The 23,567-nt window shown below is 43.3% G+C and overlaps 1 protein-coding gene across 1 annotated transcript in view; it reads right to left on the reverse strand.

Moving 5' to 3' along the window:
• Positions 1–5,770: 5,770 nt before the first annotated feature.
• LOC124775076 overlaps positions 5,771–23,567 on the reverse strand; it is a 50,763-nt gene continuing 32,966 nt past the window's right edge. The window contains exons 2-3 of the mRNA XM_047249880.1: positions 13,952–14,827; positions 5,771–7,371 (exon numbers count right to left, since the gene is read on the reverse strand). Of these exons, the coding sequence (XP_047105836.1) occupies positions 6,955–7,371; positions 13,952–14,806 (1,272 nt within the window). The 5' untranslated portion in view covers positions 14,807–14,827 and the 3' untranslated portion in view covers positions 5,771–6,954. The remainder of the gene's footprint in view (positions 7,372–13,951; positions 14,828–23,567) is intronic.

A 23,567-nucleotide genomic window follows, 5' to 3' on the forward strand; every position in this document is an offset into this window, starting at 1 on the left:
TGCACGATGTTGGGGCGTGAGCGGAAGACGGCCTAACGGTGTGCGGGACCGTAGCCCAGCTTCATGGAGACGGTTGCGAATGGTCCTCGCCGATACCCCAGGAGCAACAGTGTCCCTAATTTGCTGGGAAGTGGCGGTGCGGTCCCCTACGGCACTGCGTAGGATCCTACGGTCTTGGCGTGCATCCGTGCGTCGCTGCGGTCCGGTCCCAGGTCGACGGGCACGTGCACCTTCCGCCGACCACTGGCGACAACATCGATGTACTGTGGAGACCTCACGCCCCACGTGTTGAGCAATTCGGCGGTACGTCCACCCGGCCTCCCGCATGCCCACTATACGCCCTCGCTCAAAGTCCGTCAACTGCACATACGGTTCACGTCCACGCTGTCGCGGCATGCTACCAGTGTTAAAGACTGCGATGGAGCTCCGTATGCCATGGCAAACTGGCTGACACTGACGGCGGCGGTGCACAAATGCTGCGCAGCTAGCGCCATTCGACGGCCAACACCGCGGTTCCTGGTGTGTCCGCTGTGCCGTGCGGGTGATCATTGCTTGTACAGCCCTCTCGCAGTGTCCGGAGCAAGTATGTTGGGTCTGACACACCGGTGTCAATGTGTTCTTTTTTCCATTTCCAGGAGTGTATTATGTCAGAAACTCGGCTCGCTCAAAGACCAACGTTCGAATGCACGCTCTGTCGTGTGCTAAGGATTTGGTGCTGATATTGCATGCACGCCATGTGTTGACTTGCGGCTGTGTAGTTAAAATTATGGCCTCAGCACAATAAAATTGGTGACGTGGAGTGGCAATCTTCAGTGTAAGACACTCACCTGAATATGGCTGGATGGCTGCCACCCGAAATTTTGTGACAATATGTTGACGTTATACTCATTACGTTGGGAAAGCCTTATGGATTACAATTCTTACTCCATTTGAAATAACTATTTCGGAGAGGTGATTTCATTGAAGGAAGCTTCATCGTCTGCTCCTGTCTACCGCTCATGTTCTTTATTTCTGACATCCTCTGTGATTCCACTTCCTAAACAGGAGAAATCTTTCGCGAGCTGTGGTACCGAAAAATGCCCAGTTCGCGGCTCTCCTTTCCATCACTCAGCATCGCTTATTCTTCGCTTTGCTATCTACAATGGTTAATTTCTGCAAATTTCGTCAGCCATGTTGAAGCCTTCCTTTCTTTCAGTCAGAAGGGTGAAACTTAGTTTATCTCTATCTTTCAAGGCTTCTCGAATACAGGAGGCAAAGCACAGTAGCTATTAGCTGCAGTTCTGCCTTACACTGTTCTTAACACGAACGTGTCTTTCTTGAAGTTCCTCTTTGATAACTCATTTGGTTATCGCAGAAAATACACACAGCTTCAAATTTGCACGTCTCGATAACCCAATGCGAGAAATTGAAAGAGGTAAATGCTGTCGTGTTGCGTGTTAAAAGTAGGTTACCATAAAAAAAAACTACAGAAACAGATTTAATGACTTTAAATGCTTGGAACAAACTTTCGGACGATTTGGTAAAATAGGTATTTGGTATTTATTAGAGCTATAGCTTCGCTAAATGATTTTCGTGAACGTTAACTCAGTAACCGAGGCCGGCCACGGTGGCCGAGTGGTTCTAGGCGCTTCAGTCCGGAACCGCGCGACTGCTACGGTCGCAGGTTCGAATCCTGCCTCGGGCATGGATGTGTGTGATGTCCTTAGATTAGTTAGGTTTAAGTAGTTCTAAGTTCTAGGGGACTGATGGCCTCAGATGTTAAGGCCCATAGTGCACAGAGCCATTTGAACCATTTTTTAACTCAGTAACCAAATCACTAAGTGGTGACACAAATAAAAAAAACTGATTAGCCCCAAATGGAATAACAGGACATTTTTATGAATTTCAGTTGCTTGATAATGACTAAAGTCAATAAAACTGGCAACAGTTCCCTTATTGGATTAGGGACACAGTTAGCAGCTCTACGTGTTGTAATACCGCTTTAAATCAACGTTTATCATTAAAATACTTTAACAGCTCTGATAATTTTTAAGCCGTTGACTATGACAGGATTCTCTCTTCTATAGTTAAGGTATGGTACTAAATGAAAGTAATTAGATCGCATGTTAACTGAAAATTGTTTACTACCTGTAGCCACTTCTTATAAACATCGGCCGAGATTAGTTAAGATTTAGCGATACTATTGCCTTCTGTTGTTATACCAATCTAATAACACGGCAAACAGTTTTCCTCTGCATTGCTGCGTCGATGTGGCTGTGTATTAGACCGTTTAGTCATCTGATATCCAGGTCATTCGATGCAAGTGTGGCTCTACGCTGCACTTCACACCTGGCGGCTCTGACTATTTTAAGATATTTTCCGCTACTTTGTGTCTGTGCACCTCGCTCCCCTTTGCCGCACCGAGTGGCCGCGCGGTTTGAGGCTCCATGTCACGGGTTGCACGGAGGTTCTAGTCCTCCCTCGGACGTGCGACACACACACACACACACACACACACACACACACACACGCGCGCGCGCGCGCGCGCGCGCGCGCGCGCACACACACACACACACACACACACATACTTGCCCCTCTTTATGTTTGCCTTCATATACATATCCTCGTTTTTTATCCTTTGAATTCTTTACACGTGGTTTTTTTCCAGTGTATCTTGTTCGACGGTTCTTCCTTTAAATGATTTGATACAATCTTTGTGATTAACAGCCCAACCAACCGGTGAAATGTATTGCTTTGATAGCCTTTCGTAATTGTTAATTTGCATTTTTAAACTTTTAAAATAATTTGGAAAGTTTAGTGCATCTTAATACCATGCACCTTAACTCTTAATTTTGTGCAAGTACATCCTTGCTTTTTCTTTTCTTCTAGAAAACCTGAGGGAGGCTTTACCATGTGAAACACGTTATTTATAATAAAACTAGCTTTGCAACCGAGACTGTGTTCTTTCTTTTTCAGTTTGGGTCATAAGAACCAGGTGCCGATTTCAATGCTTCCTATTTTTATGCTCGTTCTTCTTCCTCCAATATTCTTTCAGGTTCTCAACATGCATCCTCCTATCCTCAGACCATTTTGTCCGTCTCTTCGCCCTCCTGCCTTGGAATGTTTCAATTTTTAACATGTTCTTAAAAATCTGTTGCATTTTTTCACTTTTGTTTCTTTCCAAATCTTTCCTAACTTCTTGTATCCAGGCTATTGTTGACATCTTGTCCCCAAGATATTTAACAATCTTTTGAGTTAATCTGCTGCCGTTCATTCTGTATGAACGTCTAAAGAAACATCCATCACCTGTTCTGTTGCGTTTCAATTATGTTTTCTATGTTGCGATATTCTTCATTACTTCTTATTGAATGCCTCTGCATTTCTTAGCAGACCGTGTATTTTTTCTAATGATTCTTCTTTCTAGGACTTCAATTTGTGTAATGAGTAATTTAGTACTAACACTCACTTGCACAGATACATTCTGTTTTTACTACTGTCTTGTAGTGTCGTATTTTCAAATTTTTAGACAGAGACATCTTGTTGTAAATGTTTCTGGTTGTACCAAACGCTCTCTCCTTTTTACGTACTCTTTCTTCCACAGCGAATTTCTCTAAACCATTTTCTGGAATCACTTCTCTTAAAAATTTAAATTTGTTAATCCTCTATTTGTCCAATATATGTTATGAGAATTTCTGGAGAATAACTTATGTTTTCCACATTGTATTTTCTACAGAAATTCTTTAACCTGCTTTGTTGGTAGTTGCTTCTAAGAGGTTGATTTCTATTACTGCATTAGTTAGGTTTTAGAAAGAACGGTAAAATTATCTGTAAATGCTAGATTGAATTTCACTATCTTTGTTTATAGTCCCCAATGTTACTGATGCAATGTTCTTTTAGTTTCCATTCGCTTACTATTTTCTCGGGGAGGGGAGAGGGCAGACAGGGCCCGGAGGAGGGAGGAGACAAACCGTCACCTTGCCTTAACCTGTTTTATTTTGAATGCCGTAGAGATTTCACCCAGAAACTTTTCTTTTGATTTGGTGTCTGTGAGCGTGTCACGAATAAGGTTTGCTATTTTAAATTTAATGCCAGCTTCTTCTGTCACTATCTAGTGTTTCCGTACCAACCGAATCAAATGCCTTTTAAAACTGATAAATCTTCCAGCTATTAGTTTAGAGTTCCTAAGTATGTGACGGATTATGGATTTTTCGTAGAAAAATCTGTTCTGAGCAAGATCTGCCCTTTCTAAATCCATTCTGATATTCATCCAAATGGCTATCAAGTGCGTAAGATCTTGTTTAGTAAAATTGTTGAAAATATTTTATAAGCCACTGGCAACACAGATACCTCTAGTCATTTGTATCATATTTGTCACCTTTCTTGTGCAAAGGAATAACCATTTTCCTGTCTTCTGGAATCATTTCAGGTTCGCTTATCTTTTCATACATGGTCATAAGGGTAGTTACAATTTTTTGTTGAGACCATTTTTTAAGTTCAGTTGTAATACAGTCTTCTCCACTGGCTTTTTTGTTTTTCAGGGAACTTACATTATATGTGTAATAATTATGAAAAACCGGTTGCTGTACCAGTCAAGCCATCATGGAACGGAATAAGCTTTACAAATATATAAGATTTCTGATGATTGATGAGGAGGTTAAATGAATTAGTTATAGAGTCATACGCTGAAGCGCCAGATGACAGAGTACACATGAAAGCATCTTTGTAACAACTGTGTCAATATTCTATATATTTCAAGAAAAATACGTATCGATTTACATAAATAGGTACTAGAATGAACGCCGTTAAAAAGTAAAATGTAATTTTTGGAATAAGAACATATTTTTTGAGAGAACTCGTATGATTCAACATACAGAGGCAGTAGAATTTCCTTCTGTGCTAAATTCAAAGAATAATGTCGTAGTTACTGTGATAAAAGTATCTAAAAAGCTTTATTTAGTATAGAACTCTTGTTTCTAGCTTACAATGCAGGCTAAGTCACGTACGAATCAAAGCGAAATACACATTTTATACATAATGCATGTACACATCTTAAGTACTATAGTATATGAGCAACCTTTACTTAAACAAAATGTAACTTAACAGAAAGCAAGCGTAAATAATATAAAATACGTACAGTGTGTCTTATTTTATCTTATGTGAGTGGGATATGTATTTGTTTTAGCCAGTATAAATGCAGCGAAGTGGAGGGAACGTAGTTTGGGTATCACTGTTATCCGACAGCACACTGAGGAAATCATCCTGACATTCGCCTCAGTCGTGTAGATAAATCACGGGAAACATAAATCCGAGTGGCCAAAGGGAGATGTGCATCCGAACGCGAACCAACATTTTAACCACAGCCTTATTGTGGTAGGTATATGTGAAATGAGAGAGCTGGCGTGTATGTCGATCCGTGGCAAAGACATAACGACGGGCAAACTTTCATATACCCAGTGAGAAAGGTACGAGTGACAGAACAAACTACACCATAAACATGGTTTTCCTTATATGCCCTTGGATATTACTTCTGTCCACTGCTGTTTGGTTGCAAGGATATAACTACATAAGAACATCTAACTGATTTTCTTCAACTTTAAATTGTGAATAAGCATTGATTGGTTTCCGACATGTTCTTAAGTAGCAAATTATTCTTGTTACACTTTCTTTCCCTTGACCCATATTCCCTGTTGTTGTCTCTCTCTCTCTCTCTCTCTCTATCTCTCTCTCTCTCTCTCTCATATGTAACAGCCGCACGAATAATAGAAACTGGAAGATTTTAATGAAATCTTGTCAGTGATTTAATATTCTTCACGCAACTGTCCATTGAAAGTTCTCTCGTCGAAACAACAGCTTATCTATAATTTCTGCTAACCTGAAAGTCGTGCGTCTTTGGCGCTCTGCGGTAATCGAAGATTGTTCCTCCCAAGAAGGCGACGCTCAGATGCAGAGGTGGTGGGACGCTGGACTGCATCCGTTAGTGCACGATCAAAGTGCAATTGTTACTATTGACGTTAAAGTAAACAGCATCATGCGCTAGGACGATGGTTACTTAAGGAACCAAAATTGCAATAATCAGAACTAAAATTGTGGCAGTGAATTACTCCACGGTGCGACGGCGTATATAAATACACATCAAAATGTCACGAGAGGTCAGTCATTTGCCAGTGACCGGCATGTGTTCATGTTGACACGTCAACTACAGGCTGACTGTTTTTAGAGAAATTGTGGTTAACGATATTTTAAAATATATGTCGAAATATAACCGACAAGTCATTGTCTACTCCTTAGATAAGAACCACATTCAGAGGGTCTACGAACAACTGTGTTTCGGTAAGAATAGCAAGAAAGAAGGCAGGAAGCTTGTGATTAACGTTGTATCGACGGCGAGATGATCAGAGATAGAGTGCAGGCTGTGCCTGGAGGAAAAGGGAAGTAAGGAAGGAAGGAAGGAAGGAAGGAAGGTTAGATACGGGACCTGAGACTGGAAGATGATGGGGCAAGGAAATCGTGCGTGTCTTTTTTCAAGGAACAGTACCGGAATTTGCCTTTATGTGATGTTGGAAAACCGCGAAAAGTTTCCATCTAGATGGCCGGAAGGGAGTTCGAATCGAATCGATATTACTGCGATCTCACTGAGCCTCTTTGCTCAGTTAGAGGAAGAGCAGCGGCGTGAGTGTTTGGGTCGGCTTTAGTGCTGGCACAGACACTGATTGTCAATCCCAATACCGGCTAGAACCAAGTTCGGCCTCCTCCTACATACCGACAGACATGGAACAGCTATAAACGCACTGGACTCGTATTCGGGACGACGACACCGGTTCAACCACATGTCCTGCCACCCATATTCAAATGTTTAGTCAGTTGCCCAATTCGAGCTCATGACTACGTCGTCGGCCGGACATTAAACTGTCATATCCCACTCCTTCTTCGTTTTACATAAAATGTTTACGTCAAGAGCGTTGAACTGCATATGATTTATTCTACCTTTACTTCAAACAACCCTTTGGAGTCAAAATGGGGGATCAGGTACTCGACGTAACGCAGGAACCTTTCATTTCTGCAGTGCTTCTGACAAAAATCGTCCGCCTGCTCTTGGAAAGTTTCCAGTGTCATGTCGGCCATCTGCCCCGCCATGTGGGTGTCGAGGATGAGCGGCAAGATGTGGAAGGTGACGTAGACGCCGACCATGCCGAAGCGGTCAAAGTCGCGGCGCAGGCTGTCCAGTGGGTAGGCGTCCGCCTGCTGGAGGCGCCCCAGGGCCCGCAGCACGCGCTGCAGCTCCACGTGGTACTCTGCCAGCAGCTGGTCCACGTGGTCGCGCAGCACTTCCAGGCTGGCGCTCGTGTGCAGGAAGTACTGCAGCTCCACCGCCGGACACCCCACGTACATACCCTGCAAAGTTCAAGCAACCGTGCTTACGGTGGCCGGCTCAGCCCCTCCTGAGATTCCTCACATCCTTTTTCTAACGTGTTTCTGGAGATGTCCAGTGGCCCATATGAAATGGAATGATCATAGGGGTGCGTCTAAAGTTAAGGATGTGGCAGACGTTTGTTCATTGGTAGGAAATCAGTAAAACGTGATTAGTCTGCAAACGAAGTTGTTTACAAAACATTCATGTTATCTATTATACTGAGAGACTTGTATCAAATAGGATTACAGCGGTTACTGAACTATACAAAGAACGACAGCACGAATTATTGCTCGACCCATCATGACAAAAAAATCTTAACTAGCTGACACTTTAACGTAGACAAAAACTGTCCCCAAAAGCCTATTTACAGACATCACCAACTAGCTTTAAATGAGAAATCTAGGGAAAAAAATGTTCAAATGTGTGTGAAATCTTATGGGACTTAATTGCTAAGGACATCAGTCCGTAAGCTTACACACTACTTAACCTAAATTATCGTAAGGACAAACACACACAACCATGCCCGAGGGAGGACTCCAACCTCCGCCGGGACCAGCCGCACAGTCCATGACTGCAGCGCCCAAGACCGCTCGGCTAATCCCGAGCGGCGAGAAATCTAGAAGTATACCACAACCCCTACGTAGTGATCTGTAGGTATCGTGCACACAAATTTAGACTAGAAATCTCCTGGCAGATTTAAACTGTGTGGCGGACCGATAGTCGAACCTGAGACATTCGCTATTCGCAGTAAAGTATTAGGTTGGTGCGTAAGTTGTGGCGTATTTCTGTAAGTTTAACAGAACGGAGACTTTAGTTATCAACAACAGCCTCCTTCACTATTTACAATAGTCTGACATCGTTAGGTTCACTTTTCGATTCCGCGACTGTAGAAATCACGTGGTTATGATGCGAAGAACTGCTCGAGCCATTTTCGTACCACTTTTTCATCCGGAAAGGAAGTTCCTTGAAGGTTGTTTGATGGAGAGCGGAAAACGTGAAAGATCTGAGGGCGCAAGATCATGTGAATAAGTCAAGTGCGAAATGACTTCCCAATCCAACTCTTGTATAGTGCTCTTTTGTCAGTCTAGAATAATGCGGGCGGGCGTGTATCATTGTCGATTAATACCTTTAAATGATCATCAATTTTCTTGCAATGCTGTGTGTACTGGCATTATTCCCGTACACAGCTGCCTCAGGTACTGTCGCCCCTCTGTTTAACTTAAGCAGAAGAATATGTCGGAAATATTCTGATTTATCCACATGGCACTCCATTTTCTAGCTTCCATAGCTCCACTCACTATCTCCAAAGGACATCATGACATTATGTAAAATCAAATGGCACCAGTGTACTACAAATAAAAAACAGCAGATAATTAGATCTATGGCAACCGTAATACCAGCAAGCAAAACAAAAACACCAACATAACACATAGCGAGAGAACTGGCGCAGTGATCAGTGCATAAGACTTGCTTTTGGGACGACGATGGTTCAAAGCCAAGTCCAACCATCCAGATCTAGTAAGTCCATCAATTCCCCAAATCGCAATGCCAGCATGGTTCCTTTCGTTCCCCATTCTTTCCCATCCTTAACAAATGGTCTCTCGTTGGGAGAAATGTGCTTCTCACAAGTGACTGTACAGAGAAATAAGCATGTAGACATGAAGAACAAAGATGTAGAATGTTGTTTTATTCATAAAGCTTTAAGAGTTCTCACATAAAAATTGAAGGCGCTACTGTTCTCCGCACCCTAATATATAAAAAGCAATTAATGTAAAAGTAAAATGTGTACTACAAATACCATAGCATTGTTTATGTTTAGTTTAAATGTTTTCTTCTTCTTTGTACAAAGATACTTACAGAATTTTCGTTTTGTAAGTCAGTTTATTCATATGAAATACCACTAACAAGGGGACTTCACGATGCTGGGACCTCAGTTTCTTTTGTCAGAAACGTAATTTTTATTAAGAATGGTGTTTAGTTTTTTGCTCAGGTGATGGGCTAGACGCTTCATACAGTTAACTACATGCCTACATGGTACATTTTCATGGTGTCTTTTTTGTTGAGATCGTAATTTAAGAACTGATAGATTATCATTTTACCCCATCACCTTTCAGTTTTGTCAAATAAGGTGTCCTTCCTATTTAACACTTTTTTAAATAAGTGCCTCAAGTAAGTTTGTTGGGTTTCTGCCAATGCATCTTCTGTTGTTTCTACAAAATGCTCGTGTTTTATTGAAGTATTCTTGTTTAATAGTTGCAATAGTGTCTGCTTTGTCTGGTTTTGAAATAACAGCATCATTATCTTTTATTTTGTCATTATAGCATTTACGATTTTGCTTTTTGTGATCAATTGACTTACTGGAATTTTTATTATTGTTTCTTGATTATTATGGATCTTTTACAAACTACATTGCTTTATTCTGCTGCTGGATTTTTGTTGCATCTACTGCCATTTTTACACGTCCAATCATTTCTGCTTTACTACTATGGTATGAATCTCATACAGTGCTGTAAGTTCAACATTTCTGTAAACATTTTTGTTGGTAAGTTCAATGTTGGGAAGGTCTCACACTCTTGTATAATTCAAGTGTTCAATTTGAATTTGTTTTCCGTTACATGAGTTATTTATTAGTTAGTGAAGAGTTAATATTCTTACTGTGTTGATGTCTAATCGTTTATGTTATATGTAGTAATGTTCATCGTAATGTTAAATATTGTGTTTTGTGCTAGCTTGCCCTTTTCTAGGTATATCATGTGTATTATAGTATTCAGATGCCCTGTCTTCTTGTATTTCAGTTGGATTTCTTCTTTCACCAACATCACGTCTTATGTTTTATTTAACCAGCTAGATAGATTGTTGACTTGGTACTGATCATATTGTGAGATGATTTGGTTTTTCAAGCACTTGGTGTTAGAATGTATGTGGCTTTGCAACAGAGGCATAGTAGTGGTTTCATAAAAATAATAATTTCATTTATTATTCTCTTTCAGAGTGAAGGAATGACGTGTGCATTAATTCTGATATCTAGGGGATCAGCAAGTACGTACTGCTACTATAGTAGCGTGGTACATGGCAGCCAAATTTTACTATGTGACTCCCTTGTTTTTAATCATTAACAACCCAGTTTGGATGTTTGCTTTGTCAAACGCAGATCTTTTTTAATTTTTGTTCGTCTTCTGTGATTTTTGTTTCTCTGTCAGCATGAACAAAATTTTAAATGTAAGTACAAAAAAAGAAATTTCAAATTTATCATGCAGTCTTAATGGTATGAATAGATGGCAATGCAAGAAATATTTCGACAGTTACTTGGATTTGAGTTTTACATGTACTGTTGCTGGGGAGAATGACCACAGCGCATCAGTTGTTTCAGAATCCTAGCTAATAAAGGTATGCTTCCTAATAAAACGTTACGACAGTTGCCGAATCACGGTAATTCAGTAAACAAACCAATAAAACATTTTCCCTCAAGTTAAAAGAAATGACAGGACAACGAAAGCATTCAGTAAATAAGCTACGATTCCTACAGAGGCCCTACCAAAGTTGTCTACCATGTAACCAAGGAAAATCTTATATTTTAAGAGCTGTTCTGGACATACTAGATATTATAACAACTGAATCAGCTACCAAGCAACTGTTAAAGTTCATTGCCAGAATAAAGAGGATGAGCCAGCCACTCTGCAGTACACTAAATTCGAAATTTCCACAATAGACCACACACAGCCCGAAACTTTAAAACCTTCAACACACTCACCATCGACGGGCAGGTTCACAACTAAATCAGCTTCTATCCATTTAATACAATATAAAAGGCGCCCAGTGAAAATGTACCTTTCAGTATTTTGTCGAGCACATGCATCAAAGACAGGTGGAGGTGAACCTCTTTCCACGGTACAAACCCATATGTGAGGGGACAGTTTCCAATTTCGATTCAGATCAGGAACACTCATCCTGCCTGTGCAACCAGGAGGAGGAATGCCAGGTTAAATGCCGGCCGGAGTGGCCGAGCGGTTCTAGGTGCTACAGTCTGGATCCACGCGACCGCCACGGTCGCAGGTTCGAATCCTGCCTCGGGCATGGGTGTGTGTGATGTCCTTAGGTTACTTAGGTTTAAGTAGTTCTAAGTTCTAGGTGACTGTGACCTCAGCAGTTAAGTCCCATAATGCTCAGAGCCATTTGAATTTGAACCAGGCTAAATAGCTGGCTTCAATCAATCACAGCTTATTGTCCATCACTGGCAGCCACTGCTCCTCGTATGTGGATCTCTGACTCTCAAACTAAATGACAGCTTGAAGGGGAATAGCACATTGTGCCATGCTACGTTCACAGCAGGCCTGCTTGGCGACGTACTCCGCCGAACCCTCTCATGCCCTGGTTCGCGGCAGAATGATACCCAACACCCCCACTGCTGAAGCAAGTACAGTTTGTCATGTATGAGCTGGGCCATTTTCTCTGCGGGTGTGCGTGTTGCAATGAGTTTAGGACAGAAAGGGATCTGGGGCAGATGAACTGTTTGCCCAAAAGATGTCTCATCTGCTACATTGCCTTTAGAATCGCATGGACCTCTGCAGCAAATATAGCATATTCTTTGGAAATCTGAATACTGAAGACACGATTGGGCATGCAAAACGTTAAAAAACGTTTTTGTAGCAATTTCCACAATAAGTTGATCAACACTACTGTATCAAAGATCTTTCCAGTATAATTTGTTTCCTCATCATTGCTTTAGTTACGGAGATCAGTGAAACAGGACTATCTCCAAGTAGGTAATAAGACCACACATGTTTTGTAACTTTTTGCAGCGTAGTACTTGGGTGGCTTTTTCAGCATTCGCAGTTATCAACACGAAATATAGATTGTACATGAATATGGAGAAAGAGATGCGAACCGCAATTTCCATTGTTTTGCCAAGATTTGAGGAACTGATTACACAAGCAAGCTCATCCTTCGAATTAATTGCATTGAAATAATAAGATGTAATAAGATTTTAAGTTGATTAAAATGTATTGTGTCAACAGTTAATAATGTATATCTATTCTTATGTCAAGGGATCTGTGGATCGTAAACGTTTGAAAACCAACGGAACAGGAAACCTATGTTCCACATCATAAATGTAACACCACTAGCCAACAGTTGAAAGTCACCGCCTAACTACTGCATAACCATATTGCGTCAAGAACCTGTTTCCGCATTAAATCACTCAATCTGGCACCAGTATGTCGCTATGACCATTGTCCAGCGTGATATTTGGGCATTCCAACATGTGACCAGAGGATACCTTCAGCATCTACATCACAACATGCTGGATCAATGTTGCGTCAGAAACTCCCTCTCAAGCAGCACAGGGCAGCGTGTCAGTGGCCACTTCATTGGGTTACCGCCATATCGTTCAGACTGGGAACCAATCGCTGTCCGCTGCTGCAGTAATCAATCTCAGTATTGTTCAACTAGACTGTCTGCCATAGGTTCTCCATCTGCAATCGGCTGTCCTGGGCTTTAAACTGGACCCATACTAGGCTGTCGCTGGAAGCTGGCAGGACTGGTGTTACAGATTTTGCTCCGCAGATGACATCGCCTTCAAGGCTGTCAGTACCACCTGTTCACCATGTTGACAGGAAATATGAGTCACCATCACTAACTCGGCACCAGCAGCTGCTGAGCTGCCTGTGCAGCAGGAATGCTTTGACCCTGAATCATGCTGCACTGTTTATGGCCACATGCGTGATGATGATAGCATACTATCACTGGACGTGAACCTGGTGCACAGTTGAAATCTTAAAGATCATCATTGGTACCCCACTAGTGAATTCACACTTGGAAGTTCAGACGGGTACCTTGACAAGCTTCCACCAAACCGCGAAAGGGTAGAGACCTCATGAAGCTGCTGACAACATTACATAAAGGAAAAGAACTGCAGTTATCCGTTGAATTTCAGAAAGGAGTTTTGAAACTCTAAGAGCACAGAACATATGATATCTGAGTCTTTTTGTCATTATCTCGCACAAAAAAATCGAGAAATTCTGCGGACAGTTGAAATATCGCGAAAGACCGGCTGTCGCAAACTTTTTCATCAATTTCCTGCACCAGTTTTTTGCTTACTATAGATGAGCAGCATTTGTCCATCTAATCTTAACTAACGTTGTAAGTGACTATCACAACCACTTATCATATTCGGTCCATATACAGTATTAATTCCATGATGAATCTCAAGTACTTTGACATTTTGACTATATAAACCGTATGAGAGTGAAATTCAATGTTACTTTCCCATTACTGCAGCTGTGGACACGCTGACCTACTGGGTTAGAAAAGGTGGTTACTGTTCTGCTACCTCCACGAGGAAATGAGGGTTACTTTTCGCACTGATCTCTTAGAAAGACACCTTTGCATAGTTTCTCTCCAGTCTCGAGTCACACATACAAATAACTTTCATGTACACGGTTATCAACTGCTTATTCCTTTGTGCCAATTTCTCAGAGTCGGTTTATTGGTATAATGGTGCATCTCCAAAAGGATTCCATACTGATTAATTTAACAATATGAAAAAGTTCTCCAATATCTCACCTGAAAATCGAAGACGCGAACCTGTAGACTTTCCCCGTCCCTGCGAAACATCATGTTGTTCCTGTGGAAGTCGCCGTGTAGCATAACTCTGAAATCTACTTTCGACTTTGTCACCACATCCACTGTCGTGCGCAGCAGAGGAAGCCCGAAATCGCTCAGCTTGCCCTTGTACTTGTGAAACCAAGCGTATTCTTCGAAGATCTTTACCATTTTACCAAATCCGTCCGCCATTGAGGACTCGTAGCTCTCGAGCATCTTTTCGTTGAAGATGAGCGACTGGTGGAATAGACCGTCTGCATACTGCTCGTCGTCCAGCAAGGCGACGGAGGCGGCGTGCAGGCGGGCTAGACCTCGCACTGCGACCGTACACTGCTCCAGGTCCAAAGAGACGGCCTCGTCCACCTTACGGAACCCGGAAGCGTCCAGGTCTTCAATCACCAGAAAGTCGCTTGGCGTCGAGCCCTGATAATAAAACTTGGGCCACACAGGCTGCCACTCGTCAAGGTCAACCGCTCTGAGAGCAGCCTCCACGGCCGGGAGGAAGCTGCTGTAGGCGATCTTCTCCTTGGTGAACACTCCACTTTCGATTACGTCCTTGAGGAGACCGTCGGAGTTCGGCGCGATCTTCACAATCAGCGACGTGGTCTTATCTCTCTGGGTCGCCCCAGTCACGGTGTTCCGCACGACAACCCTGAAGGTTTCGCTCAGGTAGCCGCCACACACCTCCGCCACAGAGACGATCTGTACGCTGGATTCATCGGTTGCTGGGTCAGAGGCTTTCAGGGCGTCGGCGACAAAGGCCTTGTCCAGCCAAGACGGTGGCGTCACCTGTTTCGCTCCATCTCCTCTCGGCATGGCTGATTTATGTGCCTCGACCTTCGGAACAAAAGAATCACATACTACGTTAAATCAGGAAATGCTATAGTATGACTGAATTTTTACATAACAACATTCGGAAAAGGTATCTTAAAACCACCAAGAGCATTGATTTATGATAAAATATTAACAAAAAATAAATAAAAACAGTATCTAAACTGAAATTTATGGGAGAAATATCTGAAGCCTTCAGAATAACTAACGGTATATAGCAAGATGATGACATTTACCCAGCTCCTTCAGATTGTGTTCTAGAGAAAACAGTGCGAATTTGATATGAAAGGCTGAATGAATGTAACAGTTTTCTCATAATAGAGATAAGAAGGAGCTATCCGTAATTGGTTTGGAGTAATTTTAATAGTCAAGATCGTATTCAGTACTATTATTCCTGATTAACAGTTTCAAGAGTTAAGACTCGTTAAAAAAACTTGTTATATGTCCTGTTCCATTATTACTGTATCACACATACTATGTCGACATTCTAGTGGGTATTATGTAGGACAGTTGACACAGGTTTGTTAAATAATGTAGATCAATGGAGTATTTAATTCGTAATGTATTTTGACAAACCTGTTTGGAATATCCAACACAATATCCACTAGGATGTCAGCATGGTATGTGTGATAGTCATAATGGAACGGGACGCGTAACAGCAAGTTCTTTATCTGTCAGAAGACTACAGTCTGTTGAAACCCATAACAAGGAATAAATATCACTGACTATTAAATTTTTTCGAATGAATGTAATAATTCTCCAACAACGTCGGGAAGAAGGATGACTTTGCTACTCTTTCTGAAAATGTGACATCTGCTGTAACACAAATTAATGTTTTAGAAGAACATAGTAAATAAAACTACCTCAAGAATTTCTGTAGAGAAAAAAATAATATTTTTTAAAAACATTAAAAATGGACAAAAATTTCTGAAAACAAATATTGACCAAAATGAAAAATTTAAAAATTTGAATTTCTTGGTGAGATAATGGACGAGAATTGTTTGTAAAAAGCTGCTATGAAGGAAAGGAAATAAAACGGGAAGTGCATATGGTATAACTCGAGACTTCTACAACAAAAAATGCCTGTCGAAAAATACATAACTAGGACACTGCAATACATTATTGAAGCCAGAATGTCTATGAGCTAGTGAATGTCTAGCGTTAAACTAGGATTCATATCTATAGAAACACTAGAAAGCGGATCATTAGGAAAATATTAGGCCTACGAAAAACTATGCGAAAATGGAAATTACGGAGTAACAATGAACTTCATCGACATTGGGAAAACTGATTAGAAATAATGAAAAAAAGGGGCCCGGTAATTTTTGGAAACTTGTGTCGAATGCAAGACAGTAGGCCAACCAAAGAGTTCTTCAAATTGTGTATGCACTGAAGCGGTAGAAGCATGCTTATTCAAATACAGAGATTTGTAAACATGCAGAATAAGGCGCTGTCAATATAATACAACAAGTGTCTGCTGCAGTTGTTAGATCGGTTACTGGTGCTACAACGGCAGGTTATCAAGATTTAAGTGAGTGTGGAGGCTGTGGTATATTTGGTGCACAATCAATGGGACACAGCATCTCTGAGGTAGCGATGAAGTGTGGATTTTCCCTTACGACCATTTCACGAATGTATCTTGAGTAGCAAGAATCGGGTAAAACATCAAATCTCCAACATCGCTGCGGCCGGGAAAAGATCCTGCAACAACGGGACCAATGACGACTGAAGAGAATCGTTCAACGTGACAGAAGTTCAATGTTGGGCCATCAACTAATGTCAGCATTCGAACCTTTCAACGAAACGTCATCGATACGGGCTTTCGGGGCCGAAGGCCCACTTGTGTACCCTTGATCACTGCACGACACAAAGGTGACGCCTCGCCGTATATAAACATCCCGTCTGTTCACCTGAATCCATTCATGTCCGTTGTTCATTCCGAATGACTTGAACAATTCCAGCAGCACAATGCGATACCCCACACATCCAGAATTGCTATGGAGTGGCTCCAGGGATGGCTCCAGGGACACACTTCCGAGCTTAAGCACTCACATTGGCCACCAATAAGGGGTTTTGGACACCCCTGCATGACTCATGGTGTCAATTCCCTCCAGTACTATTTCAGACATGTGTGTATATATATCACGTTTGCATGCATGACTGTTCGTCTTAGGCTTTTGAGCGATGATGAATGCAAAGTATGTTCAGATGGCAAAAGATTTTTATGTGATGTAATTACAGTTTAACAAGTTTCAGATTCTTTACTTTACTCGTCCTGTCAAACCTTGATGAATTTCATGATTATAGGTTAACGGAAAGTACCCTATTGGTTTTGAAGAGTGATTTTTTAGCAAAATGTGTGATATTAATGACTATCTTTTGATTGCATTTACTTATAAGCTTATATTTTTTAAACCACACTGTGATCTTAGACTTTAGTATGTAAAAAAAATTGGAATTGGATACGCAAACGTGTTTCAGAAAAAAATGGTCGTAATTGATGGACAGACAACAAAGCGATCTTACAAGGGTTCAGTTTTTACAGACTGAGGCACGCAACCCTAAAAATAATAAAAAATGAATAATCACAAAAGGCGAATGGCTATAGTTTTTTCTAAAGAAATTTTAATAATAATAATAATTATTATCATTATTTTTCCTGGCTTAGATTTTAAATAATCATGTTGCCAAATAGTACCGACACAACACGGCAGAAAGATTCGTTGAAATTTGTTGGTGTTAAAGTGATGTAAGATGGAAACTAGTCTGAAATAATAATAAACAGTTTGGCATTTTTCTCTTTCGCCTATGCAGTTCTAACTTCAAAGAACTCTAAGGTTTGAATCCATTCTGATTTGTCTAATTATCAACTACAGCTATAATACACTAGATTCTTTTTTAATGAAGTAAACTTTACCATTTAAATCAATTATGTGTGTGTCTTGATTCATAACAATGCAATTTTAATCTCCAGATACCATTCTTTAGTACACCGAATCGTTATCTTGTGCCAGGTATATATTTCATCGGTAATACTTATGAAGCAAAATTCTAATTTGTGTTGGCACTCTAACCTGGATGCCTGACAGTACTTTCTGAGCTACGCTGTCCAAGCTAGTCTTACGAGCCGACCTAAACCAACTTTCCATTGACCTCAACCCTTCCCGAACGGCTCGGGCACGTCCGTGACGCGTGCTCCAAAATCACAATTGGTAGCACACTGTTCATCAAGTCAGAAATGTGCTAGGACCAACAAAGAAAGGTGCTAAACTGCACTCGTCTGGAATCAATGAAAGCAGCTGCGAGTAAGGAAGTGTATGTCGGTGAGACGGTGAGATCTGTTATCAGAAGCCTCACCAGATACGAGTGACATTTATGTTGTCGAATCTAAAGTATCTGGACATACCTATGTAATGCGGAACTGACACCGCCAGTGTAAAAGACAGGCGTCAGGAGACCACAGTGACTTCGAATTTGGGATAGTCGATGGTAACGTAATAAATCAGCCAAATCTACAGCTGGCGACGTGAATGGATTAGAAATGTGAAGGGGAAACCACAGATAAACCATGACCAGGCAGACCTCATGTGCTGACAGAGAAGGACCGTCGTAGACTGCTGAGGGTTGTAAAAAATCGCTTAAATCAGCGGAAGGAATCATTCATGTGATCCACAGTGCTACCAGCAGTCCAACTTTCACAGTGACTGGATATGGAGCTAAGAATGGGCAGCTCCTCGTAAACCATATACACTCCTGGAAATGGAAAAAAGAACACATTGACACCGGTGTGTCAGACCCACCATACTTGCTCCGGACACTGCGAGAGGGCTGTACAAGCAATGATCACAAGCACGGCACAGCGGACACACCAGGAACCGCGGTGTTGGCCGTCGAATGGCGCTAGCTGCGCAGCATTTGTGCACCGCCGCCGTCAGTGTCAGCCAGTTTGCCGTGGCATACGGAGCTCCATCGCAGTCTTTAACATTGGTAGCATGCCGCGACAGCGTGGACGTGAACCGTATGTGCAGTTGACGGACTTTGAGCGAGGGCGTATAGTGGGCATGCGGGAGGCCGGGTGGACGTACCGCCGAATTGCTCAACACGTGGGGCGTGAGGTCTCCACAGTACATCGATGTTGTCGCCAGTGGTCGGCGGAAGGTGCACGTGCCCGTCGACCTGGGACCGGACCGCAGCGACGCACGGATGCACGCCAAGACCGTAGGATCCTACGCAGTGCCGTAGGGGACCGCACCGCCACTTCCCAGCAAATTAGGGACACTGTTGCTCCTGGGGTATCGGCGAGGACCATTCGCAACCGTCTCCATGAAGCTGGGCTACGGTCCCGCACACCGTTAGGCCGTCTTCCGCTCACGCCCCAACATCGTGCAGCCCGCCTCCAGTGGTGTCGCGACAGGCGTGAATGGAGGGACGAATGGAGACGTGTCGTCTTCAGCGATGAGAGTCGCTTCTGCCTTGGTGCCAATGATGGTCGTATGCGTGTTTGGCGCCGTGCAGGTGAGCGCCACAATCAGGACTGCATACGATCGAGGCACACAGGGCCAACACCCGGCATCATGGTGTGGGGAGCGATCTCCTACACTGGCCGTACACCACTGGTGATCGTCGAGGGGACACTGAATAGTGCACGGTACATCCAAACCGTCATCGAACCCATCGTTCTACCATTCCTAGACCGGCAAGGGAACTTGCTGTTCCAACAGGACAATGCACGTCCGCATGTAGCCCGTGCCACCCAACGTGCTCTAGAAGGTGTAAGTCAACTACCCTGGCCAGCAAGATCTCCGGATCTGTCCCCCATTGAGCATGTTTGGGACTGGATGAAGCGTCGTCTCACGCGGTCTGCACGTCGAGCACGACCGCTGGTCCAACTGAGGCGCCAGGTGGAAATGGCATGGCAAGCCGTTCCACAGGACTACATCCAGCATCTCTACAATCGTCTCCATGGGAGAATAGCAGCCTGCATTGCTGCGAAAGGTGGATATACACTGTACTAGTGCCGACATTGTGCATGCTCTGTTGCCTGTGTCTATGTGCCTGTGGTTCTGTCAGTGTGATCATGTGATGTATCTGACCCCAGGAATGTGTCAAAGTTTCCCCTTCCTGGGACAATGAATTCACGGCGTTCTTATTTCAATTTCCAGGAGTGTATTTGCGTAGTGAACGCACACTTAAGACGGTGTGAAGAGCGACACCACTGGAGAATGGAAGTGGATAAGTGGAAGTGGATAAGTGGAAGTGGATAAGTGGAAGTGGATAAGTGGAAACGAGTGCTTTGGAGTGTCGCATCAAGCTGTACCCTGCTGCAATCCAATGGAAGGGTTTGGGTTTGCCTAATGCATGGAGAATTTTACCTCTCATCAAGAGTAATCCAAACACTCAAAATGGAGAAGATGACGTTACAGTATGGGCGTCTTTTTAGTGTTACAGTGCGGTGCACTTATTGCGCTTAAGAAAACACTATATGTGGAAGGATATGAATTTACAGCATTGTGCAATAAGTAGAGCAGAGGGACAGTATCGAAACGAGGATTCCTTCCATAAGCACTACAATGCAACATATCATGGAGCAGCATCATTTAAGCTATCGTTTGTGGACATTCCTGAAATGGGCGAACCTACCCAGAATCCCGACCTGAACCTATTGGAATACCTTCGGCATAAGTAGAAACACGGATTTTGCTCCAACCCCTGCGTCCAATGTCACTACCTTCTCTGGTTTCGGGTCTGCCATTCCTCATCGATCACTCAGTCACCTTAATGAAATTGTCCCCAGCTGAGTTCACGCCATCATAAAAGAGAAGGGTGGACACCACTAATGGATGATCGGATACTTTTGATCCGAGAGTGTATAACTCGTACAACGCAAGTGAGCGGTGACGAGCTTCACAGTGAGTGCAGAGTTCCAGAGAGCTCTTACTCTACCTAAGAAGCCACTCACCCAGGATATGAACACCATTTGCAGCATTGTGTACTGTGTACATCAGAGGTACAGCTGGGGGACGAGGAAGATACCAGAAGTGGTTGAGATTTTTTGATGCAGTTTCACAACATTGACAGGCTTTCGTCATCACGGCCGTCAGCTGCGATTGGATCCTGGCCTCAAGAGAATATTTAAGAACGAGCAGCGCGTTATGTCGCGACGACGTTTAGTAACCATGTGAGTGGCGAGGAGATGCTCATATCACTCCAGTGTCAGACATAACAAGAGTCTCCGAGGACATAAGGGAAGTGTTATGCATTACGGAAATGCTTACTGTTAAAATTCACAGAACTGACTTTCCACGAAAAGTCGTCAGGTATGTTGCTACCTCTCATGGATATGTCGTTAACTGACCGTAGCCGAGCGAGTCTGAGGCGCCTTTTCACGGTTCGCGCTCCTCCTCCTCCTCCTCCTCCTCCCCCCTCTCCCTGTCAGAGGTTCGACAAATTTCCAAACTGACCATAATCTGCAATTTTCATAAATCCAGAAGCATACGGAGGTTCATCGACAGTCATCCTTATGGTGTACCATTATTGCATGGCACAACGACGAAACAACAGGCAATAAGAACAGAGAATAAAAAGATGCATTTGTTAAGATAGTGGCAGAGTATACTCTACTGGAAGCCCGCCCGGTTAGTCGTACGCTCTAACGCACGGCTTTCCGGATTGGGAAGAGCGCCTGGTCATGTGAAAAGATTTCCGACATCATTATGGCAGCACGACGCGAATTAAAACACTTTGAACGCGGAATGGTAGTTGGAGCTAGAGACATGGGACAATCCATTTTGGAAATCGTTAGGGAATTCAATATTCCGAGTTCCACAATGTCAAGTGTGTGCTGAGAATACCATTCTCAGACATTATTTCCCACCATGAACAACGCAACCGTCCACGGCCTTCACTTAAAGACCAAGAGCAGCTGCATTTGTGTACAGGTGTCAATGCTAACAGACAAGCAACACCGCGTAAAATAACCACAGGAATCGACGTGAGGCGTACGACGAACGTATCCGCTATGAAAGTGCGACGAAATTTGGCATTAATGGGCTGTGGTAGCAGACGATCGTCCCGGGTACCAAAGCTATTTGCATAACATCGCCTGCAGCTCCTCTCGTGGGCCGGCCGGTGTGGCCGAGCGGTCCTAGGCGCTTCAGTCTGGAGCCGCGTGACCGCTACGGTCACAGGTTCGAATCCTGCCTCGGGCATGGATGTGTGTGATGTCCTTAGGTTACTTAGGTTTAAGTAGTTCAAAGTTCTAGGGGACTTATGACCTCAGAAGTTAAGTCCCATAGTGCTCAGAGCCATTTGAACCAATCCTCTCCTGGGCTCGTGACCTTATCTATTGATCCCCTAGACGACTGGAAACCTGGTCTGGTCAGATGAGTACCGGTTTCAGTTGGTTAGAGCTGACGGTAGGGTTTGAGTGTGGCGCAGAAAGCTGATGGTGGCTCCATAATGGAGCTGTAAACATGGAAAGGATTAGGATCCACTGGTCCACCTCAACCGATCGTGAACTGAAGATCGTTACGTTCGGCTACTTGGACACCATTGCAGCCGTTGAGTGATGGAATTGTTATGGATGACAACATGCCACTTCACGGGGCCACAATTGTTCACGATTGGGTTGAAGAACATTCGGGACAATTTGAGCGAATGATTTGGTTAAAATGGTTCAAATGGCTCTGAGCGCTATGGGACGTAACCGCTGAGGTCATCAGTTCCCTATAACTTAGAACCACTTGAATCTAACTAGCCTAAGGATATCACACACATCCATGCCCGAGGCAGGATTCGAACGTGCGACCGTAGCGGTCGTGCGACACCAGACTGTAGCGCGTAGAACCGCTTGGCCACTCCGGCCGGCAGCGAATGATTTGACCAACCAGATCGCGAGAGATGAATCCCATCGAACATTTATGGGACATAATCGAGATGTCAGTCCGTGCTAAAATCCTGCATCGGCAACACTTTCGTAGTTATGAATGGCAATAAAGGCAGCATGTCTCAATGTTTCTACAAGAGACTTCCAACGACTTGTTGAGTCCATGCCACATCGAGTTGCTGCACTACGCCGAGCAAAAGGAGGCCAGACGCGATATTAGGAGGTATCCCATGACTTTCGTCCCCTCAGTGTAATATTTGAGAACGAATTAAAGGAACGCATGGCTAGATCCGGAATTGACAGAACCGCGATGATATAGCTGAGGTAGATGCAAAACAGCAACAAAAAATGGAAGGAACGATCAAAAAGTTTCCACTAGATGGTCTTAGTGTCCAGAATCTGTATGTTAGTCAGACAAATTTGACGTGAGCATTGACAATCATCCAACTAGCGCATCAAATTAAAGATACCCATTTTGCAGAACACGGTGTTCTGCTACGTAAAGAAGTCTGTAACTGCCTGCTGCACATTCTCGTCCGACAGGAATCGTCAACCCTTCAGGGTGTTTCTTTAAGGTACCAAAGGCGTGACAATAGAATGCGGAGAGAATGGGCCTATGGTACCGGTGCTCGGCTGTCTCCCACGTGAGTCGGCGTAACTTCTGCGTTACTGCATTTTCGATATGGGGACGTGCGTTGTCATGAAGCAGCAGCACCCGACAACGGTAGCTTTCCACAGGCATGCTGCTCCGTTGCTCGCAGCCACACCCTCAGACGAAGACTTTTTGATCGCCCCTTACAGTTTAAAAAATCGAAGACGAAATGAGTAAACAAAGACTTAACGCCTGAACAAATCTCACGG

The sequence above is a fragment of the Schistocerca piceifrons genome, chromosome 2 (genome assembly GCF_021461385.2).
Source record: "Schistocerca piceifrons isolate TAMUIC-IGC-003096 chromosome 2, iqSchPice1.1, whole genome shotgun sequence".
Lineage (NCBI taxonomy): Eukaryota > Metazoa > Arthropoda > Insecta > Orthoptera > Acrididae > Schistocerca > Schistocerca piceifrons.